At 29.2% G+C, this 25,065-nt stretch overlaps 3 protein-coding genes across 4 annotated transcripts; all 3 read left to right on the forward strand.

The window, feature by feature from the left end:
- Positions 1 to 820: 820 nt before the first annotated feature.
- LOC123296044 (UDP-glycosyltransferase UGT5-like) lies at positions 821 to 5,803 on the forward strand. Its single transcript, XM_044877506.1, has 5 exons — positions 821 to 956; positions 3,120 to 3,947; positions 4,006 to 4,228; positions 4,292 to 4,508; positions 5,530 to 5,803. Exons 2-5 carry the CDS (start codon positions 3,120 to 3,122, stop codon positions 5,801 to 5,803), a joined length of 1,542 nt encoding a protein of 513 aa, XP_044733441.1. The 5' UTR covers positions 821 to 956.
- Positions 5,804 to 12,707: 6,904 nt separating this feature from the next.
- On the forward strand, positions 12,708 to 17,731 carry LOC123296453 (UDP-glycosyltransferase UGT5-like). Its single transcript, XM_044877929.1, has 5 exons — positions 12,708 to 12,835; positions 15,416 to 16,249; positions 16,318 to 16,540; positions 17,060 to 17,276; positions 17,357 to 17,731. The coding sequence occupies exons 2-5, from the start codon at positions 15,416 to 15,418 to the stop codon at positions 17,631 to 17,633; spliced, it is 1,551 nt and encodes a 516-aa protein (XP_044733864.1). The 5' UTR covers positions 12,708 to 12,835; the 3' UTR covers positions 17,634 to 17,731.
- A 2,104-nt stretch (positions 17,732 to 19,835) lies between these two features.
- Positions 19,836 to 24,341, forward strand: LOC123296452 (UDP-glycosyltransferase UGT5-like). 2 transcript variants are annotated; one of them, XM_044877927.1, is made up of 5 exons: positions 19,836 to 19,935; positions 22,531 to 23,367; positions 23,433 to 23,655; positions 23,734 to 23,950; positions 24,023 to 24,341. In XM_044877927.1, the coding sequence occupies exons 2-5, from the start codon at positions 22,531 to 22,533 to the stop codon at positions 24,297 to 24,299; spliced, it is 1,554 nt and encodes a 517-aa protein (XP_044733862.1). In that variant the 5' UTR covers positions 19,836 to 19,935; the 3' UTR covers positions 24,300 to 24,341. The 2 variants fall into 2 exon arrangements, with proteins under 2 accessions (XP_044733862.1, XP_044733861.1); XM_044877926.1 differs by lacking the exon at positions 19,836 to 19,935 and adding an exon at positions 19,993 to 20,078.
- The last annotated feature ends 724 nt before the right edge of the window (positions 24,342 to 25,065 follow it).

Here is a 25,065-nt window from a genome sequence, read left to right on the forward strand (position 1 = left end):
ACTCAAAAACGAATAAAAATATCAAGCTGAAATTTTTACAGCGTACTCAGGACGTAAAAAAAAAGCGAGGTCGAGTTCGTAAATGAGCAACATAGGTCAATTGGGTCTTGACCTATGGGCATCTTGTAAACCGTTAGAGATAGAACAAAAGTTTAAATGTAAAATATTCCTTATCAAAAAATAAATAACTTTTGTTTGAAACATTTTTTCGTAAAAATCACTGTTTACCCGTGAGGGCGCAAATTAGGCGTAAATTGTATAGTATGTATTATATAAATTGTATATGTATGTGTAATTCGATAGAGTAATCAATACTGTCTATACATGGTATTTCAACAATTAACTCAGTCAATTGTTTGTTTTCACTTGTTTTTTATATGAGTTTGTACCGTTCGTATTATATTTTTCGAATATTTTACAAACATTTTTTTCTTATTTTTGATGAACTTGTTATGTTACTATTATGATGATCCAAAGTAAAAATATAAATGTTTTTATACTTTTCCTGTAGAAAATTTTCAAACATTAAACAAAAATAACTATAATTTCAATTTAATTATATAGTAAACAAACATTTTAAATAATATTATTTTATACTAAGTATTATTACCACTATCATGTCATAGTTTATTTTCGGCCATGAATTTAGAATAGACAATTGTTATCTCCGATCACGAGTTTAGATAATTTTTATTAAGTATAATGTTTATCATGTATTTGTTAAAATATTTAAGCAGTCAAACAAATTTTTAATACATTGTTAAATTGTAAATATTAATAAATTTTATAAGTTTAAATACAAATAAAGTAAAATTTGTGTGCTGAATAATTGTTGTTACACTTTAAAAAATTCTTGAAGTGATGAATCTATTTTTAATGATTTTGTGACGCCATCTAATTATACAATGTACGAACACCTACGTTTATAGAAGTTGGCCAGGAAAATATTACATACGGTATGTATAGCGTACACGTACACCATGCACATAAATATTATTCGATATTAAATATGCATGAAAAAACAAGGAGAGTGTTTATTGGACAAAGCTGCAAAAGATTAACAGAATAAATAAGGTAGTTTTGTGTAATTAAATCGTAGTTTATTTAAAAAAAAATTTATTTACTGCTTGGGGAATAAGTCCAAATGTATTTTCATCAGGCCCTCAACCATTAGTAAAGCGGTAAATGCGCGGTTTGTCGAAAAAAAATTCCTAACTAAAAGCATTTATTTTAAAAATTTTACAGAATTGGTACATTTGACAAAAATCGAATGTCAAAATATACCCTCTTAATAATTTTTGCAGTTGATTTCAGACAAATATATTCGTTTTTTGTTAAACGGTACAACTTTCTTATTTAAAGTGTTTCTTGACTTTTAATCAGTGTTAAGAATGACGCGCTTTTTCTGATCGATTTAATAAATATAATTCTTAAATTTTGATGGTGAATTATGTTATAACTTGACGATATAAGACTAAAAGTAAGAAAAAAATTTTTCGATATCTGGCGTAATTTTCAAAATATCGAAAATTGAAGACTTTTTGAATTATTCATCTTTCGATATTTTGAAAACCAAGACAGATATCGAAAAACTTTATTCTTAATTTTCGTCTAAATTTATGAAGCTATAACAAAATTTATTATCAAAGTTGAAAATAAGATAAAAATAATTTCATAATACTACCCTGCTCGTAAGGTACCTATAAGTATTTCTCCATAAGAGCAATGTATTTTATATCGATTTTCAATGATTTTTTTCTTAAAAATTTGCATGGATACCTAAGCTGAAATTTAAACCACATATTCTTTGAGTAAAAGTATATCGATAAAAATTTTGAGCCTTAAAATCAAACATTGTTGTCATGCGCATACATCCTGAAGACATGTTAGATATAAATATTTAAGTAAATTTATTCAAATTTATTCTTCAAATGAAACATCCAGCATATTTTAAATGCCATTGACGGATCCCGAAGAATATTTCTGTACTTCTTGGTTTGCATAAAACCTCCAGTCACAAGATAACCCTATGAAGTTTTATACCTTTATATAACTTTATCATTTGAACATTCCTACCTTTTCAGATTAAAAACTTGACTGTCGAGCGAACTTTTGCGTATGAGTTTATAATTGTTTTGTATAAAGGTGTTAAGGTTTTTGTATGGTTTTAAATTAAATGTACAATAATATTTTTATGAATCTGGTAGATTATTCAAAATACATTTATTTTATACATCAATGGACTGATTATTAAAACATCGTTTAGTTTTAGTTTACCTAAGTTTAATTTCAAAAGCATAATAAAACTTTGTAATAGTTTCTACACAAAGTTTTCAATATTGTTTATATGGATCAGGCTTAATTCAGCAGCTTAAACAGGATAGTTAGATTTAATAGTTTTAAACAAATACCATTGAAACGAAAAATAAATTTAATAGTTATATCTTTACCTATTTGTTATATTCACCGTAATTTATATGGGTTATCGTCTTTCTAATATCTCCATCTCTGTTGCAAAAATTATACTTATTAATTGTTAAGAATACAATCGTGGATCCACATAGATACGAGGAGGAGTATTGAAAGATTAACCCCCTCTAAAATGGAGCAACCTTAGTGGATGTACGATCACCAAGGTCGTTTTAAATAAAAAGTTTAATTTTTTTTAAATGCAATTTTAGGGGGTCGAAGGGGTTCCTGATCATTTAATAAAATAAATGACTTCAAAAGCCGGATTATTTTACATTTGGTCTTACAGGAAGTTAAAACCTTAATAAATTATTGAAAAAAAAAACACGTTGTGTCCCACTAATTGATAATGTATGAGCACGGTAGTGAGGATGGTGTTCTTGGCTATGTTTCAAGTGCAAGCTTAGCCGTACCCGAAAAAACTAAGAAATTTGCGATTATCTTCAAAATAGGTTCAGGTTGGAAAAGGCTTTAAGGAAAAAGGTAATTAAATGGAGATTGTTCTTAGATATGTTTCAAGTGCGAGTCTAGGGTTCCGTATTCGAAAAATTTGTCGGAGGTTTCTCAATTTTTGTAAATTTCACTTGTTCACTTTTACTATATTAATTTAGCAAAAATCTTGATTACCCTCAATCTTTTATTTTTTTCAGATGAGTATATTTCACATGATTTTAACGTTTGCAATTGCAATGATAATCACATCTATAAATGGTTACAATATATTAGGTGTTTTTCCACATGCAGCTCAAAGCCATTTTAATATATTTGGTTCCTTAATGGAACAATTAGCCAAGCGTGGACACAATGTAACAGTGATTAGTTACTTTCCAAGAAAAGATGTTCTGCCAAATTATCATGACATTAGCTTGGTAGGAACAGGGCAAATATTAATTAACACTATACCAATACAAACGAATACTAAATTGAATTTTGAAAATTATTTCGAGCATTTGCGTATATCCCAAAATGGTTTATCAAGCTGTGAAGTGGTTGGATCAACTACTATACAGAATTTCTTAAAATTGAATCAATCATACGATGTAATAATTCAAGAACACTATAATACAGACTGTTTTCTCGTATTGAATTTCATATTGAAAGCACCAAGTATTGGAATTACAACTTGTACAATTCATCCCTGGCTGTTAGATAGAATGGGAATACCCGTGAATCCAGCGTACTTTCCAATAAATTTATTTCGTCATTCAGACCAAATGTCGTTTCTAGAACGTATTCAAAATACTATTGGCTATTTTCTTCATGGACATTTATTGGCAAAATTATGGATGACTGATCCATCAAATAATCTAGTTCGAAAATATTTTGGATCAAATTTTCCATTATTGGAAGATATTGCCAAAAATACTAGTTTATATCTTGTAAATACACATTTTGCGATAAATAAGGCAAGACCTTTACCGCCAAATGTTATTGAAATATCTGGAATACATTTAACTCAACCAAAAAAGTTACCTAAAGTAAGCAAATAACCGTAAAAATATTTTTGTTTAAATTTATAACTTTGATTTTTTTTAGGACATTCAAGAATTTATTGATAATTCTACTCAGGATGTAATCTATTTTAGTTTTGGCTCAATGATGAAAGGTAGTTCTATTCCTGAAAAAGATCGTTTGATGTTTATAGACGCGTTTAAGGAACTACCTTACAAAGTATTATGGAAATTTGAAAACGAGTCATTAATTTCGAAACCAGATAATGTTATGATTCGACAGTGGATGCCTCAATTTGATATACTTAGTTCGTAAAATTAAATTGTTTAAAGAAGGAAATTGAGTCTAATAATTTGTTTATTGATTCTAGGTCATTCGAAAGTCAAAGCATTTATTTCTCATGGTGGACTTTTAGGATTTGTCGAAGCAATCCAAAGTGGAGTACCAATAGTGGCAATACCATTTTATAACGAACAATATATTAATGCCAAAGCTTTAGAATTAAGTGATGTTGCCAGAATCGTAAATGGTGATTCATTTACTAAAGACGATATAATTAACGCTATAAAATCAGTATTAGATCCTAAGTAAGTTTAAAAGATAAATAATTTTCAAAAAAATACAAATTTTTGTGTGGGACTAAACGATTTTCCGCCACTAGCCATTACAGTGAACTCACTGTACTCAAATTATTTTATCATTTTGGTCTTAAGACAAAGCGTAATAGCGTTTTTTTATATTGAAAAACGAGGTGAAACAACTTAATCTATTATGGCTACTGACTCGTTTTGCAATTACTGCATTTAATAAAAAAAAAACACGTTAGTTACAGAAAAAAACTTATAAAAAAAAGTTAACAAGTGCAATAGAGTGCACTCGCTGTGTTCATGACTTTGGCCTGAAAGTTTATTTTTAAGGTCACTTGTGCTTGATTTTCAAATAATTTTGAAAATGTTTCTAAAGCAAGAGTTTTTTCTTTCGATATATAGGTGCCATAGTTTAGGTCGCATTGCCTCCGAAAGCTAACGAAATAATTTATTAAATTAAGTTATTATTATTTGATATTAATTTTAACGAAAAAATGCTTTAAATGAAAATTGTTAGTCTTTTTATGCGAATCAACTTTCTAATTTGTTTTTTTTTTTTTAATTTTAAGTGTTATTCTAACTCCTATCTTTTTGGATTTTAATTAACTATTAGTTTAATACTGTATAAATGACCAAGTTGTTGCAAATACAGTATAATTTAAAAAAAAAAAATAAACTATTAAAGCAACCTAGAGAATTAGATCCAATCTGATGTCAGTGCATGATGTTCCCATCACACTCTGTTAAAGTTACTTGCAGTAGTCAATTTAGTAGAGATTTTTTCTTGAACCGGTTTTAGATTTATGCTAAATAGGACGTATCATATCTGCTTATTAGTTGTCTCCAGTTTGCTCAACGTTTATGATTATATGTATCTCTGCATCACAAAATCTACACTAGTTGATTATATATTTTTATCAATTCAGTAAAAATTCTAAGGATTCGCAGGTTTAAAACTGTACAGATTTTGTGACGCAGAGATATATGCCTATTTCTGAAATTAAAATTTTTTTTATTAAAGAGTTCAAGAAAAAATGAAACGTTTATCAAAATTATATAAAGATCGTCCTATGTCACCCATGGATACAGCTATATGGTGGGTTGAATATGTAGCAAGAAATGGTGGTCATATGGATACCTTACGTAGCTCAGTTGTTGGAATGCCAGTCTACAAATGGATGCTTTTGGATGTTGCTACATTTGTTTTATCTGTGATATTTATTAGTTTGTTTTTAGTGTATAATTTTAGTAAAAAATTTAGAACCAAAAATCGTTGTAACATTAAAAGAATTTAATCAAGTTAAAGAAATTTTTTTAATTTTATTTATAAAATGATTAGCTGATTTCATTTTTATTTTGAGCGAAAATAGCAATATTCTGAAATATTCAACAAAATGGATTAAGAAAGTATCTCGGGGGTTTTCGAGGTAGCTGAACACGATTTCGAGGTTAGAATATGGATATACGCCTCCTCTTTCTAGGATGATTCTTCCCAACATTAGCCTAACACATCAATATTCTGAAAATATTTAACAAAATCAATTAAAAATGAATACTCGGAGGTTCTTGGGGTCGTGGATCATAGTTCTGAAGTGAAAATTTTCATATACTCCCCCTCTCCTGGGGTAATTCGCCCGTGCTGATCCAAAGCAGCAACTGTAAATAGTGTATACACCGTTTACACCGAGTGTAAATAAAAAAGAAATTCATATTACACTATATTAATAGATAATAACATAACCTTTCTGAATATATTTTCAGTGCATTACATCATGAAAAAAGAACAAACTTGAATTTAAAATTAAGGATGTTCGAGCAGAGCAGTCATTCAAAATTTTTACTTCCTTGTACAAGATAAAGAAAAGATTTGTGTAATCGTAGACAATTCAATGCTGAATTTTCAACGGAGCTGAATTTTCAACTTGAGCAATGAATAGTTCAGTTTCGTCACTACGTCCGTATACATATGTGAACAAGTGAGCTTTTACTCAAAAATTAATTTTGTAGCTCATCTGAACCTTGGATTTAAAAAAATTTAAATTTTGAATATTTTATAAAAGTTAAGAAGGTCACAAGGGCTAGAATCGTGTCAACCGAAGGCCGTGTTTTTTTGTAGCCCCCACTTCCCCGTCCTGTAATTCAAAGAATTTGTTATATTTTTTTACAATTGTTTTGTTATATTTTTAAAATTTCAATTAATATCATATGAAAAATGGCTACAAAAATATTTTTAATTTTTTCATAAATTTGGTTAGAAAAATGCCTTCAATTTAGGCTTCTTGACTAAAATACCCCCTTTATATAGGATTAAAGATGTACTTTAAAAAAATTTTTGATTTTTGTTTTAAACGGCTTGCAAAAATAAGCTACGTTTCATTTTTATAAAAATATAAATATATACATCATTTCGATCGTACATCCTTAAGAATATATAATAAATACAATACTGACCCAGTTAAAATAAGATAAATAAGTCCCGCATATCATAAACAAACAGTAATAAAATCAGAATGATAGATGTCATTTCTCATAATTATAATGTTCATTAGTGCATTCTAATTTATCATTCGGGCAAAGGTTATCAATTAATTAATGAAAAAATAGATGACAGTGATACATGTTATATTATTGGAGAAATTAATTCAATGTTTGTCACTGAGAATAACAAAAGGGTGATAAAGGTGGACTCGCAAAGGCAAACAATGTATTTTTAAAAATACCTGTGATTTTTTACCGAATTTTTTCACCCATACTTTTAATGAATTTGCTAAGGAAATGGAGCTTTAACTTTTATACAGATGACGGGATTTTGAAAAAAATTCTTCAAAAATTCATCGATCCCACTTATATAAGATGTCGAAAATGATCATCGTTAAAATATCCTTGTACTTTTTAAGTTTTATCTTATCTTTTACCTTGGTTTATCAAGCACTTATCAAATTGTATAATAGGCGTGCCAAGCGCAGAAATTGCGCTTCAACTTTGAATGACTGAAACTTTTTTTTGCAATACCTAAATCTTACTATTTATTTTAAGACTATTATGTAAGGTTTTAAGAATGTGGTATTCCTGGCACATAAACAGTTTTGTTTTGGAGTTTTTATTTTATGAGGCTAAAAAATGTTTTTTTATGGCAATTTTTAAATTTATCAAAGAATAAAGATAGAATCTTATTTTATAATAACCTGTTATTCATTTTTTATTCTAAATATCAATCAACAAAATCATGTAAAAATAAATAAAAACTAAAAATAAAAAAAAATAAAAAACTAACACCACAGGACATCACACCACTCCTTATAAGTTCATTCACGTCGCGCCGGGTTAATTAAAGTTAAAAGGACTATATTGAGTTAATTTATATAAAAATAGAATTTCTGCTGTATCCCGTCGTTTACTCAACAAATCTGTCAAGCATGCATACAGTGCGAGGACCAAACTAATGTGCCATTTTATTTTAAGATGTTAAGAAAACATTTATGTCTTGTAAAGTTAAACGAAGTGTTAAGATCTCGCTCCTTCTCACTTCGAACCAGAGTGTGACACCCAATTGTGTAGGGATTGGAAATTGGCGATTTTGTTTTGCTTATAACTAACGATGAAACATTTGGAGTGATTAAGATGTAATTGATTAATTTTACATTTATCTAATTGATTAATACAACTCAAATATTTTTATTGCCAAACTAACCTACATCAATTCTCAAAAAAACAGAAAAATAAAATTATTGAAATATCGCTGCATTACGGATTCACGGTCTATTTCATGATCAACAGCTTCAAATTAATACAAAATAGTTTTTTTTTTTTTTTTTTTTTTTTTGATCAAGGGAAAAATAGCTATTTAAGTATTTATAATAATTAATTACAAAACCAATCAAATGTAAGAGAATATTACACAATTTATTAATAAATTGTAAATTGAATTCAGACCTCAGATAAAAAATTAATAATTTCATTGAAATTCCAGTTTATAACCTAAAACAACAAATTGTTAGTTCTTTTTACAAGATATCAATTTCAAAATACCAAATTATAGCACAATGACTTCATATTTAATTGTTTAATTATTGTCAGTAATTATCTCCGTAATGTTGACTGATTTATTTCTTGTTTTATTTAATTACTATGTTCATAAATTACTTTCAATTTGCTACATGTCTGTAAACCTAGGCACCACAAACGTAGGACGAAATGTAAATATTCTTACGATATAGAGTGGCAAAAAAGAGCATTTGAAGAGGATTTTAGTTTAGCTTAAGCTATCTTCGTTCTGTGTTCGAACGAGTGTGACTTACCGGCTGTAAAAATTTATTTTGATAAAAAAATTTTTGATCATTTAAACTAGCTGTTCATGTACATACATTATTAAGAATTTCATAGAAGCAAGATGTGCATTCGTACTTGGCATTTATTATACAGTGTGATCATTTGAAAAGCATCGACCATTAATAATTCTTGACCTGGTGTAATTATTGTTTTGAGTGAAAACATGTCGCTTTGGATATCGAGGGGGAAATTCAAAAATGGTACCTAGAGAGTTTTGTATTCCCCTTCGCCCCCAGACTCCCCATATTAGAAATTTCAAATGGCGCCTCCCCCCATCTTGTTATACATCATTTGAAAGGGCATAAAATTCGATATTCGCCACGATAAAAAAATGAAATCGATCGATTTGTTCTCTTACCACAAGGTAGGGGGTACAATTTGAAATTTCAAAGTTGGGGTTGGTGGAGATGATGGGATGAAACATGAAAAAAATTTTTTAGGCACCGTTTTTGAATTTTCCCGTCAATACCTAAATCGACGTGTTTTCGCCCAAAGCAGTAGTCACATCTGGTCAAGAGTTATTAAGGGTGGATACTTTTGAAATGATCAAACTGTATATGTATTTAAACCAACCATAAACAATGAAATATGTCGATTTAGATGATTGCAAGGAATTTTTCCGTTACTATACTAACCGCCCTTAAATTTAATGATTAAAACAAATTGATACAGAAACTAAAGCTTTTTATACCATGTATATATGAAATATACATAGTATATTAAGTTTAGTCCTAAGTTTGTAACGCCTAAAAATATTGATGCTAGGAAAAAAATTTTGTCATAGGTGTTCATAAAATCACCTAATTAGTCCATTTCCGGTTGTCCGTCCGTCCGTCCGTCTGTGGACTCGATAACTCAAAAACGAAAAAAGATATCGAGCTGAAATTCTTACAGCGTACTCAGGACGTAAAAAGTGAGGTCGTAAATGAGCATCATAGGTCAATTGGGTCTTGGGTCCGTAGGACCCATCTTGTAAACCGTTAGAGATAGAACAAAAGTTTTAATGTAAAAAATGTTCCTTATCAAAAATTAAACAACTTTTGTTTGAAGCATTTTTTCGTAAATATGTACTATACTTGATTATCAGTTACATGTATGTGTCACATGTTTGTATGTGTAATGTGATAAAGAAATCAACACTGACTATGCATGGTATTTCAACAATTAACTCAGTCAATTGTTTGTTTTCACTTGTTAAATTGCAGAATTTGAATTTATCTTGTTTTGAACGTGTGCTATAGGCCTAATCTTACGTTTAATGAATTTGTATGGAGTTCACCTAAGATTTTCCCTGATATTCGTTAATAAAATCATGAAGTTATTTCCACTTAGAACATTTTATATAAAATAAAGTGTAATTTGAACTCTTTTAAACACATTTTATTATATTGACTGTGTATGACTGTTATTATGAAACACATACTACCATGACATGTTGATGGTTTAACAAATACAACAAACAACATATAAGTGCAACTGTAATAATATTAATAATATTATGTTGACTCCATACAAGAAATTAAGACATTATCTCTATTGTAGGCTGTGTACTCAAAAATTGAAACTTTTAACCTCAGACGATTAGATAAACCTTACATTAGTTTACATTACAGTGTTCTTTGATCGACGTATTGAGATATCAACAGACCTTTTATAGATGCGAAGTCTCCTATTTAAAAGCTAAATACTACTTATAAGCCAATGGTTGGTGTGTTCGTGTGCCCATGTTTCTTAATTTTTGTATTCATTAGTTCATGGCGAATTTATTGGAATGTAGTTTTTGAAACTACACTTTTGTTGTGTTTTACTTCTCCAGCGATATCAAATTAGTGACCCCGTTGATTAAAGCGTTTCAACCGCCGTATTGCTCTATTCTTAGAGTACTGGAATCGATTTTTCAATCACATCAAAAATAAGGGATTAGACTAAATTTATTTTATCATTTCAGGTAAAGAATTCTCCCTGGACGTGCAGAAAAGTGAAGTATTTTAAAAAAAATCTTTACTAGTATGCAAGACATGAATGTTTAAATTTCTTAATTAAACAAAGAAGAAGATACCAACTAGTGACGTCATACCTGGGACGTCATATTTTTACTTGTTTTACGGAAAAGACATGGACAAACTTTGATTGGTTATAACTTCTTTGTTTTTAATCAATTTTAATTTCATTTTCAAATTGTGGCCACCCGGATATCTCCTATTAATTTAAATAACTGTGATGGCCTGGTGTTGTACATGGAAAATGCATGAAAAAAGTGAGTATAAATAGTAGGTGAGAGGATCACAGGCTCCATGGTGAGTTTCGGCACTGCAGATTAAGTCCATCAATTCACTTCAAAGTTTTGATATTGTATTTTTAAATTAAATTTTAGCGTGTTAGGATACCAGTCGGAGAGATCTATTGTTCGCTTATGTATACGGTGATATTTTAGGTTTTTCAATTTATAGAAAAGTTATTTATTAAAAGATGGTTTGAAAACATAATAAAAAGATAATACTCTATTTCGATCAACATTTCGAATTTATGAATTTTATTACAACGCAGCTATATAAAAGAAGCCGTAAAAGATTTGCGGCCTCTGTTTATAAGCTATAAGTCGGGCATGGGCGAGTTACTTTAAGTCGAAGTCACCATTGTTATAACTTTATTGTGTGCCCTAAACTTTATTGTGTGTGAAGCGAGACGGGTATACGACATTTTTACCTATCTCAGTTTCTCTAATAGTAATGAGATAGGTAGAAAAAAAAAACGTTGTCTCTCTGTCCTACTCGGATTTTTGGTTGCCACTGGTTAGGTTGTCACTGGCTTACTTGTATTTTAGATACAGAAGTCTGAGGGACTTCTCTAAACCACGTTTGTCCATGCCTGCTATAAGTAAAAAAGGGTAAACTCATATTTTTTTGTTGGTTCTTCGCCGCTATTCATTTTATGCCCTTATAGCATTTTTATTTATTGCACCCCTAACCTCAGGTTAAAAGAGATTAATACAACTTTGAAGATTATTACTCCTACTTTTGAAAACAAAAAGCTAATGTATTATAAAACGGTGGATAATTTTGACAATTGTTTAAATTTTACTAAAATTTTATTTTCGATTTTTGATATATTTATACTTTGCAACGAATTATTAAACAAATAAATTGTTCCCAGAAAAGTGTTGACGGAAAGAGAAAATTTTTAAGGGAAAAAAATAAAATTTAAGCAAAAATGTTTCAAATAAAAATTGTTTATATTTACATGGGGAACATTCTTTGTATTTGTATTTTTGTTCTATCAGTTACAATTTCTCTAGGAAACAAGTCGGATCACGTATATGTGTAAATAATTTTTGTTATCATTAATTATGTAAAACCTTAAAAGAATTTATTAATATTTAATAAATAAAAAAAATTAAAGTTGTGAATTATTTATTTAAACATTGGTACAAATCAAATTCAATGTCAATCGCGTAGGGTAAGGGATATGCTGGATAATAAGTAGGTACTAATATGGCGCTTCTTAACATTACTACTTAGTATTTCAGGCAAATGTCTGGTCAAAATACTTTTTGTGTAAACCATCTATGCCTGCAACATTCATATGTAGTCGATTTACAAAAATACATAAAACTGCAAAACTGATATTTATAGAAATAATATTATGCTTTGCTTTTTATTATTTATGTGTGATAGTAAAAAAATATAACAATCAAAGTGCATGCAAACCATCGGTTAATAATTTTATATTATTTTTAAAATTATTATAATATAAAAAGATGAATTCTTCTTTTTGTTAAGACATGTGATTTAAGAAACTCTTTAAAATTGTGAAAATATTGATTGTTTTTATATTTTGGATTACCACCGTTGCTACAAGTGAATCATAGTTCTTATAATTGTTGTAAAAGTGTTTAAGTAAAATTTTACAAGATTTTGCAAAATCATATTGTTAAACTAAATGTTAATGAATGAGTTTTTGACTATATTAATTAGTGGATATATCAACTAGAATATACGGTATGTAATTAATTAATTCAACAGGTAACGAAACTGCATTATTTCATAATAGATAGGAGGAATCGTAAGTGCATAGGCCATAGAAGAATATAGATTAACATTTTTAATTTTATTAATCTGATCTATTAAAAAACAAAAAAAAGCACATTGTTTCAACTTAGATGAAAAGTTGACTCATTAATATAGATGTATATGAAATATATCAATGTATACTAAGCTTAGTTCAGCTTAAAACGCTTAAAAATATTGATGATATGAAAAAAATTTATATAAAATCACCTAATTAGTCCATTTCCGGTTGTCTGTCTGTCTGTCTGCCCGTCTTGTAAACCGTTGGAGATAAAACAAATTAAACATTTTTTCGTAAACATCACTGTTTACCCGTGAGGGTGCATATTATATAGTATGTATTATATAGTGAGATCATTTCAAAAATATCCACCCTTAATAACTCTTGACCTGATGTGATTATTGTTGTGAGTGAAAACACGTCGATTTAGATATCGAAGGGGGAGTTCGAAAATGGTACCTAGGCAATTTCAGGTTTCGCCCTTTCACCCCTAGCCACCACAACTTTGAAATTTCAAATGGCACCCCCTACTTTGTTATGCCTCATTTGAAAGAGCATAAAATTCTCTAATCAATTATAGTAAGAAAAATGAAATCGAACCAGTACATAGAAGATGAAATTCTTATATTAATTTACCGTGGGAAAATTTGGTAAATCATAATAATAAGGTATTATGATTCGGAGTAATAATTCAGTCTGGTACTTTCTCCTGGCTTCCTGTCTATATCCATGTGGTTTTTTATTGTCAAATATTCTATAGTAAGTCAACCTGTAACATTTATGACGCATTAATAAGAAATAATAGCCATGCGTTTTTTTATTTATTGAAGGATGCATTTTGTGAAATAATATAAAATTAAACTGCATTTATTTTAATCAGTATAGGTATTTACCTCCCGTTGTAGTTATGTAATTATCATTTGATTGTTATTAAACATAATATTAGTTTCGATACTTGATTTTTATAAGCTTTATACATATACAGTGTATAATTATTATCGTTTTATATCAAAGAGAGTTAAAACTTTAATAAAGCATACATAATTTTCACAATATTTTATTCCAATCAATTTTATGGAAAAAATGGATTGTTGATTGCGCCAATTTTTAATTAATACATAATTTATAAAAGGTCAAAGGATTCAGATATCTACTCTTTAATTGTGAGGCTCAGCAGACAGTTGATTTCCGAAAACGAGGGATAATGTAGTCATCTCGCGCGATATCAAAAGTTTGGACAAGGTATTTAAAATTCTATTTGGAATTGACAAAAATATTATTTTTTATTAAAAATTTTGTAGATTTTATGAAAAATATTAAAAACATTGCCAATTTATTTTTGTTTTGAAGGTATTAAATTAAAATTTATAATATACTATCATACATTCACCCATTTTTTAATTATTTATTTGAATATTTAATATAGAAAACGACCTCAATTAATGTGAGGGTCTATCAGGTCCCATGACCATGCTAGTATTAGAACAATAAGAGGAAATGGATAAACTATTTAATTCATAAACCCGAAATTAATTCAAACTAGCGTTTAATAAAAAGCTTTGCATAAAAACTATTGCCTAAAAATTGAGAAATTTCATGAATAGCGGATTCGGATTTGAAATAAATTTTGGTTATCAGCAAAATGTACCTACTATTCAATCTTAAAGAAGCATTAATATAATAATAAAAACCTAAATCCGGTGAATCCCTTACCAACAAAAAAAAATTAAACTTCGTTTTTGTATTCTATTCGTTATTTAATACTTACTCTATAATGACCTGAGGGACATTTTTACAAGCAATTAAGAAAAATTTCCGCGATCCATTAATCCATTAATCCATTAATGGGATTTTCCCAATTATAGGATATTTAACAATTATAACAGGTAAATCTAAACAAAAATTTTTTTTAAAAACAAAAATTTAAAACTTGGAAAAATACCAACTACCACAAATAAAAAATTCAATAATTAATTATTATCGATTCATTAACAGTAACTATTAATTATTATCTCATTAGTATTCATTAATCTTGTTGTTATTTATTCTAAAGAAGCTGTTATGGTCTAAGTTTGAAGGGTGGTCGGTTGCTATTTAGAAAAACTTGCACTTTAATAAAGAAACTACTTCATGTGTGCCGAATTCTGAAGAAGTTTGTATCGTTTTTTCTTTTGAGAAGAGTATATACACGTCTCAAATAAATTTTCTTCTCAAATAAGTATAACGACCGATACGAAGCTACCAACGATGTAAAAATTCACCCACCCACCTCTAAATTTTATGCCATGTGCGATATAGAAGTCTGGATAGTATTTCGAACGTGATAAGTTAAATAGAAGAAAAAAGGACCATTGTTAAAGATTTTGTTAAGCCTTCTTTTCCTTGGAGCTTCGTACCTGGCGCTATACTCATTTGAAAAGAAAATTATTTTGAACTGAAAAATAAGTTGGGCGAATGACGAAAAAAATATGGGTAATATGGTTTTGTTAATATAATATTATTTGTTTCAGATGAGACTCGGAGATTATATCGGCTGTGTGATTCTATTCAGTCTTATCATATTTAAATCTTCATTTGGATACAAAATATTAGGTGTTTTTCCGCATGCAGGAAAAAGCCACTTCATGGTATTTGTACCAATTTTAAGAGAATTATCCCGACGTGGTCATGAAGTAACAGTAATAAGCCATTTTCCAGAAACACACCCGTTACCAAATTACACAGATATTTCGATTGTGGGAGCTGGACAAATTGGCTTTAACAATATACCAACATCAATGGTTGTAAACAGTAAAATTCGAAATATCATTGATAATTACTGGCTTGCACAAATCGGAGCACAGAATTGTGAGGCATTAAATTTTCCTCAAATCCAAAATCTTATTACATCAAATAAAACATACGATCTTATTATTCATGAACACTTCAATACTGATTGCTTTATGGCATTGAATTACATTTTAAAAACACCAAATATAGGGATCGGGTCATGTACTATGATGCCATGGCTTTATGATCGATTTGGTATTCCAAATAATCCTTCGTATATGCCAGTGAATTTGTTGCATTATGGAGATGAAATGACATTCTTCGAACGTGTTATTAACACAGTGGGCTATTTTTTACATTCGTATGTAATGGCAAATATTTTTTTAACGAGACCAGCAGATAACGCCGTTAGAAAGTACCTTGGCGAAAACATACCATCGGTAGTAGATATCGTTAAAAATACGAGTTTATTTTTGATAAATACTCATTATACATTAAACAGAGCTCGGCCGTATCCTCCAAATGTTATTGAGATATCTGGTGTGCATCTTGACAAACCCAAGGCATTACCATCCGTAAGTTTTATCAAATTTTCAATTTATTGCATGCCTTTTTTATTAAACATAGCTTTTGTTAATTTTAGGATATAGAAAAATTCATTACGGAAGCGAAGCACGGTGTGGTTTATTTCAGCTTTGGATCGATGTTATTAGGAAGCTCTTTAAGTGATGATGTGAAAAAAGCATTCTTGGATGCATTTAATGAGCTACCTCAACGAGTATTATGGAAATATGAAAACGAAACATTACCTGGAAAACCAGAAAATGTAATGATACGAAAATGGATGCCTCAGTTTGATATTTTGAGTGAGTGTTGTAGGCTAAATCAAAATATGTTAATTTAAATAAACTAATAATGATAAACAATCGGAGACAGACGACGAAAGTGATAATTGAAAACTTTAAAATAGCAGTTTTTTTATAATTAATAATAATAATTTTATAGGTAGTATGATTAATTAAAATTTCATAATTTGGAATTAGGAACATACTAGCTAAACCCGCCCACGTTTTGCTGAGGCTTTGCCCGTAAATCTTTTATCTTATCATTCAATAAGTGATTTTTGTCCAGAGAATTTTTTAGTTTCGTAAAAAAATAGCTGGGAGGACATTGAGTTTTACATGCTTTAACCCTCGAAATTGCGAACTTTACTGATGGCCGAATTGATGGCCAAAGTGTTACATATCTATATCACCGTCCCGTGCAATGCATGTTGCTATCGAATTGACGAATCCATTTGTGTTATCCCTACCAAAAAATCGCCCAACGTGGCTAAAGAAGTTTTCACTTTAAAATTGCGTCAGTAATTCTTTTTATTTTTGTAGGTCATCCAAATGTTGTAGGATTTATTTCTCATAGTGGACTGCTGGGTACTGTTGAAGCATTTCATAATGGAATTCCAATTGTGTCGGTGCCATTTTACGGCGATCAATTTATTAATGCAAAAGCATTAGAATCACATGGAACTGCAGCTCTTCTTGATCATTGGAATTTGAAAAAAGACTCTATTAGTAAGGCGTTGAAATTCATTCTGCAATCCAGGTAAAACTAACACTTTCAAAACACATACTTAGCCTAAGATTGTAAATGGCAAAACTAAGTATTGTTTTATTATTTGTCAGTGTTTTGGAAAAAGCAAAACGACAAGCACGTTTGTTCCGTGATCGACCTATGTCACCCATGGACACAGCCATTTGGTGGATTGAGTATGTAGCTAGAAATGGTGGAGCAGATGAATTGCGACCAGCTGTTGTTAAAATGCCATTTTATCAATCTGCTCTCTTGGACGTTGGATTATTTTTATTAACTGTGATATCAATTGTAGTTTACATAAATTTTAAATTATCAAAATTAATTTTGAATAAATTATTTAGCAAGAACAAAGTAAAAAAAGATTGACAAATAAATACTTCCACAAAATTTGTACAAATTGTAAATATTATTATCTTACCTTAATAAGGAAAGCAGTATTGTCTGAATAAATTTTTTGATTTTTATCGGTAGTATTTCAAATTTTTTTTTATATTAATTTATTTTTTATCATAATTCATAATGAGTCCTTCTTTTATAAATCTTCATTTCGAAAAAAGCAAATTGTTTTTGAAATATAAAATATGAAATAAAAGACTCACTATTCTATCTGTACAGAATCAGGATCGGTTTAACTGTTCTAGCTTTCTTCTACTTGACAGAAATTATGAATGAAAAACGGGAGGGGTAAAGTAATTAACTGTTTGCGTTACAGTTTAGACACAGATTAGTACAGTGTAAATGTAATAAGACCAACTTTTTTTACATACACTTAGAGTGTGTAAGTATTTTTATTAAATTTTATCGTTAATTTTTTTTTTTTCCAATAAAATTTAATATTGCAGATAATGATAGCAAGGTGAAAAAAATTACACTTTGTGTTTAAAAAAAACTAAAACTGTAAATTAAATACTTGAAAAATACTAATTCATTTGCGCACAAAATTTATATAAAAAATTGGAAATAATTTTTTATAGAAAAAATATTTTACCTGAGTGATGTACCTATTTGGTCTTGATATTAAATTTATTTTTTACCGATATAACATTGTGCTACGTTTTGAATTTGTACTGCATCCGTTAGTCTGATATGCAGTTTCCTAATTTTGGATTTTTGACACAAAAACTTCAAAGTACCCTGCATCGAGAGTTGCAGGGTATCTTTTGATAAGATTCATACCTTGCGGATTTTTGAGAATAATGATAATGACTCATTTGCGTGTAATAAAAATGCCGAAACTGAAAATGTTGATCGGATGAATAGTCATTTTGAACTAAAAAATTCAAAAGTGCACTCCGTTGTACACAGGATTTTAAGCAATATCGCAGTCACTGTTCATACTATCGTCCAATCGAGCGGATGTCTTTAAGACTTCTTTCAAAATGTCACTTTAAGGTAAACGGAGATATGCACATCTGCATCGATCTTTTTTAAAATGTTGTTTTCTGATTCAATTTTTATGTAAAAAAATTAAATAAAAGGAATTTTATTTTTCTATAATATTATGTAAAATAATGATGAATTGAATGTTATTAATCTATTTTTAAAATATTTTTTTATTCTCACTGCTATTATCTATCAAACTAATGATACTAATACAATAATGACATGACAATGGTCGTGTTTAGATGATACTTCGTTACCTCCGCACTATTTTACCGCGACGATACGCGAAAACAAAGTAAGTGTCAGTGCGAAGTATCCGATAAAGACGCTCCATGATCTAATAAATGCAACAAACGAGTGCTGTTATTATATGTATCTGTTCTTTTTATAAAGAGTGTCCCAAAATTAACGCAATAAATAATTTTTAAGGAAAACTCAGATTTTTAATTAAAAGCTAGAAACTTTTTATACTAAATTCATAAATTATTCAGTAAAGGGTTATGTATGATGAAAGGGTTAAATAATACTTTCTTGGTTTACAATTTTTCAAATTTAGGACAAAAGCCTATTCACGAATCTGTTTTGCACACTTGTGTTGAACTTTGGTGTTGGTCTTACATATATGCAAGATCAAGTATGACCAAAACCAATAAGTAAGCATTTTTTCGAGTCACTTCTCAGGAGGTATTACACTTCACGAGATATAAACTTGAAGATTAATCTAAAATTTGAAGATTATGTAGAGATATGATAAGTAGATGAGACAATGACTAATAAATGTACAACTAGGTATTCGAGAAATGTGTCTGGTCAAATATTTATTTGTTCGTAAATCATCTATGCCTACAACATTCTATGTCTACATGCTGTGATGTTATGTAGTCGATTAATACGTTAAAATAAGACTATTCAATTGATATTTATAGAAATAATATTGTGCCATGTTATTTGTGTATGGTAGTAATAAATATAACAATCAATGATTGTTAACTGACGAGTAGTAAATATTATTTGAGATATTGATAACAATATTTTTAATTTAATAATTTATGACTGATGATATATTTTATACATAAAAATGCTATTTCAGAAAAATTAAAATAGTGCATATATTTTGTGTTTAGTGCGAGTTAAATGACAAATGGTGTTAAAAATAAACAATTAAATTAGTGTTTGTGGAAAATTTTACAATAATATTGACTAACTCAAAACTGTTAATTAATACTGATTAATAGAGTGTGTTATTGAGTTTTTTTCTAAGTGCATATATCAATCTTACTTAACGGTATGTAATCAAGTTGAGCTTTTCATGAAGATTTGTTCTATTATTCTGCTATTCATGAAATGCATTCACTTGATCAAGTCTGGTGATATCTTTATTTGCCTAAAATTTTCGTCTAATTCATAAATAGGGGAATGCTATTTAAAGTGCGCATAAAAATAGATTTATCTTTTCCTGCAATTATAATTTAAATGTTGCTTTATTGATAAAGTTTCTCATCACACATTTTTTTAAAAATTATTTGGTTTGTCGACTGATCTTTAAACAACTGGGGTCATATGTGCAGCTAGGATATATACATATCAGTACTCATTATTATAATTAGTTTATATATTTTATTATATTTGTACTTAAACTGATTCTCACTTTATTGACCTTAAATAAAATAAATGACAAACTCAATCTCTTATACTGACCTAACCTTCATTTAAAATTGAATGACAAAATTGTTTGAAGTTTAGGTGTCAGATATTGATGCCTTACTGTTTGGTCTGCGTCCAAGCCTGGAAACAAGTAAAAAGAAAATTTTTTACCGCTGGGCATGTTTTTTATGGTATCATGTTAGGCTTTTACCCGAATCGATGTCTTTCATAAACTGATGGCTCTCATGTATAGTATAACATAAGAGATGATGCCTAAAGATTTTACGTGTACTCATCAATTGAAATTTGAACTAGTGTAAACTAGGTTGGGTTGGGGTGCGCCTTTACTCTCACGACCATTTTATCTACCATTATATCTAAAAACATATTAACTTGGCGAACCAAGACTCGATTAATGAGAGTTGGACAAGGTTTCAGCAAAGCCTGGCAAATAAAACCTTGAGTCATGCTTTGCATTTCCAATTTGAGAAGAACATAATAAACGCACTTTTCACGAAATTGCTAGGTATTTTATGCAGATACTAGAAATAGATAAAATTAAATGAATTTGAGTACAAAATAAATTTTTTATGTATTATAAATTTCTGTTTTTGCATTAAACGATAAACAGAAGCTTTTGTAATTGATTTGGAAAAAAAAATGTTAACTCCCTCTTAAATTTTGAGATTTTACGTTTCATCATAGAGTAGGTATAAAAGTTTTCTGTCCGCCGTACGCAGTATGCACAAATTTTCCAGAGTTTTTCTCCGAAATTATAAGATGTAGAAAGTTGAAAATTGGCATATAGCCTGAAATTGCTGGTCCAACTTCATCTTATGATATCGAAAAAGTAAAATACGAGTTCTCCAAAACATATTAATGCCCTTTTCATTCTTTTAGTATTATCAAATCGGACTTGGATGAAATTAAGCACAATACACCAAGTACTTGAACTTCTTCTACGAAACGGAAACCATCTATCTCTTTCGTGTTTGGGATAGTTCTGATAATCTCTGGGCACTTGTGTAACTTTTTTAATCGAAACTATGTAAGATAAAATGTTGCGAATTGGTACATAGCTATGCCAGTTGTTAGTCTACAGTGCTTAATTTCATACCAGCTCTATTTGATAATATTAAGTTTGAAAGGTTGAAAATTTGTGAGAAGCTTCGAATAGTAGGTTTGTTGTTCGTAATATAATTCCAAATACGTCTGATAAGGGAGTAAAATGGAGGAGGAGGATAAATTTTAATTTTTTGAGAGTAAAAATATTGTTTTAAATATTGTATTAAATATTGTTTTCGAACCCGCAGATTATAACAAAAATTATCTTGCTTGGAACAAAAATGGTTTGCTATTTTTTCAGCAAACCGAAATCGAGATCAATAATATTTTAGAAAATAAAATTTTAAATTTATTTTAGAAAATAAATTGTGTGAAATTCTGTTAAAATGGTTTGCTATTTTTTCAGCAAACCGAAATCGAGATCAATAATATTTTAGAAAATAAAATTTTAAATTTATTTTAGAAAATAAATTGTGTGAAATTCTGTTACTTTCGTATTGACTGTGTGGGTACTCAACTGTAGGTGCAAATAATATTTAATAGAGTTCAAAAGACTCGATTTTTTTATAATATTTTACAAAATAATTATAAACAACCGTTCTTTAAATTAACTCTGATTTAACTCAAATCAAATCAATTTCATGGTATGTACATATTTTATTGAAAAGATCAACCAAAAATTTAAAACGCTAGCAATCTTATACTTTTATTGAAATTTTTGTAATAAAGCATAGTACTGCAGATGAATAACATGATATGTTTTTAAATTTTTATTTTTTCCAAATTTATTGATTATTTACTAAAAAAGCAAACACAATCGTTTTTAGTTAACAATAGCGATAACACCTCAGTGATAAGCTCCCTTGGATGTAGTCATATCATGTAAATATCGGATCATCCATCCTCTCATATTTTATTACTGATTTATTCTTGCCGTTCGGTGAAAAAATCTCGCAAGTCAACCAACCCTATCATAACTTCACTTTGTCCTATTCAATGCTTGTCTCATAGGATTACATAAATTCATCTTTTAAGTTTGTTATAAATTGAGAGATACCAGTTTTAAGAGATGCCCGGAACAGTTTTGATTTAATGGTAGTGGCATTTCGTATACTTTATTATCAACCAATAAAGAAATATCAAGAAATAATAGGTATATTATTTGTTTCAGATGAAGATCGGAGATTATGTTGGTTATTTAATTCTACTTAGTCTTACAATATTAAATGAAACTTCAAATGGATTTAAAATATTAGGTGTATTCCCACATGCTGGAAAAAGTCATTTTATGGTATTTGTACCAATATTAAGAGAATTAACTCGACGTGGTCATGAAGTTACCGTAATAAGTCATTTTCCAGAAACGCACCCACTACCAAATTATACGGATATTTCGATTGTCGGGGCTGGAGAAATTGGTTTAAATAATATACCAACCTCAATGATAGTAAACAATAAATTTCGAAATATCCTTGATCATTTTTTTCTCGGACAGAAAGGTGCACAGAATTGTGAGGCCTTAAATTATCCTCAAGTCCAAAATCTGATAAGATCAAATAAAACATACGATCTTATTATTCATGAACACTTCAACACTGATTGCTTTATGGCATTGAATTATATTTTTAAAGCACCGAATATAGGACTGAGTTCTTGTACTATGATGCCATGGCTTTTTGATCGCTTTGGTATTCCAAATAATCCTTCATATATGCCAGTGAATTTGTTACATTATGGAGATAAAATGACGTTTTTCGAACGTGTGATAAACACAGTGGCTTATTTTTTACATTCATACATATTGGCAGATATTTTAATGACAAAACCAGCAGATAACGCGGTTAAAATGTACCTTGGGGAAAATATACCATCGGTAGCAGAAATCGTTAAAAATACGAGTTTATTTTTAATAAATACTCATTACACATTAAACAGAGCTCGGCCGTATCCTCCAAACGTTATTGAGATATCTGGCGTGCATCTTGACACACCTAAGGCACTACCGTCTGTAAGTTTGTTTTATTTTGTAGTGTTTTATTCAGTATAAAGAACATATTTTATTTTATTTTTCAGGATATAGAAAAATTTATATCGGAATCTAAACACGGTGTAATTTACTTTAGTTTCGGATCGATGTTATTAGGTAGTTCATTACGTGATGAAGTCAAACAAGCTTTTATGGATACGTTTAGAGAGCTGCCGCAACGAGTATTATGGAAATATGAAAATGAAACATTACCTGGAAAACCAGAGAATGTTATGATCAGAAAATGGATGCCCCAGTTTGATATTTTGAGTGAGTGGCGTAGACTAAATAATATATATATAGTTCCAGTATAAAAATGCAATCAGCAGAAACTTTATTTTTTCTCAGGTCATCCAAATGTGGTAGGATTTGTATCTCACAGTGGACTGCTAGGTACTATAGAGGCATTTCACAATGGAGTTCCAATTGTATCGGTACCATTTTTCGGTGATCAATTTATCAATGCAAAAGCATTAGAATCGCATGGTACTGCAGCTATTCTAGATCATTGGAATCTTAAAAAAGACTCCATTAGTAAAGCGTTAAAGTTCATTTTGCAACCTAGGTAAAACTTATTTAATAAAACACATTTAATCGCAACTTTATAGACTTAAATATTTTTTTTTTCAATTTTTAGTGTGCTGGCAAAAGCAAAACGTCAAGCACGTATATTTCGTGACAGGCCTATGTCCCCTATGGATACAGCTGTATGGTGGATTGAGTATGTAGCTCGAAATGGTGGAGCTGATGAAATGCGACCAACTGTTGTGAATATGCCATATTATCAATCTGCTCTCTTGGACGTTGGGCTATTTTTATTAACTGTGATATTAATTGTAGTTTACATTAATTATTTATTAATAAAATCTATTTTAAATAAATTATTAAACAGGAACAAAGTGAAAAAAGATTGATTAGGTGTGGTGTAATTAGTTGAGTTTTTATTTCCACCAAATTAGTACAAATTGTTAATATTCTTATGCTTTTTTATTATAAGAGAATTATTCATTGTGTAAATAAATACTAATATATTTTTTATTAGTTTTATTTCGACTTGTTTCACTTTGCTAGTAAGTTGCGGGCGGTGTTTTAGGGTAAGTATCTTACAAATATCACGATTCAATTGTAATTCACAATGCGTCAAGTTTAAGTTCTTCACAAGAAAATTATAGTCGCTTTATTTGTTACTCAATTGAAAGCGGTAAATTCAATGAAACCCATGTATTTTATTATTACCAATATTATACAATTCGTGTGTTAATGATGTATGAACACGGTAATGGGAGCACAAATATATATTGTCAATTTTGATGCAAAATATCGTAATTTGAAAATTTTGTTTAATTATTGTTTTGAGGTTAATATGTGTATGGTACAACAAAAGATGTTACAAAAATCGTCTCATAAATGAAAATAAAAGAAACCGCTTGCATTTTGCTAAAACCTCATCGAATGTGTTTTTTAGGTGTCAAATATCATTAGTAATGATTTAGTGGCGGAAATGATTCTATTTGTTAATAAACAGTAACTTCTTAATTCAATGAAACGGTTAATGTTAAAGTTGACTTAAAAAATTATTAAATAGGCAACTTGTATGACGTAAATGCTAAGTATTTGTCAAGTAATCGAAAAATATTATGCATGTATAACGTATACGCAATTCAAGTTGCCTATTTATTA

The sequence above is a fragment of the Chrysoperla carnea genome, chromosome 3 (genome assembly GCF_905475395.1).
Source record: "Chrysoperla carnea chromosome 3, inChrCarn1.1, whole genome shotgun sequence".
NCBI classification, from domain to species: domain Eukaryota; kingdom Metazoa; phylum Arthropoda; class Insecta; order Neuroptera; family Chrysopidae; genus Chrysoperla; species Chrysoperla carnea.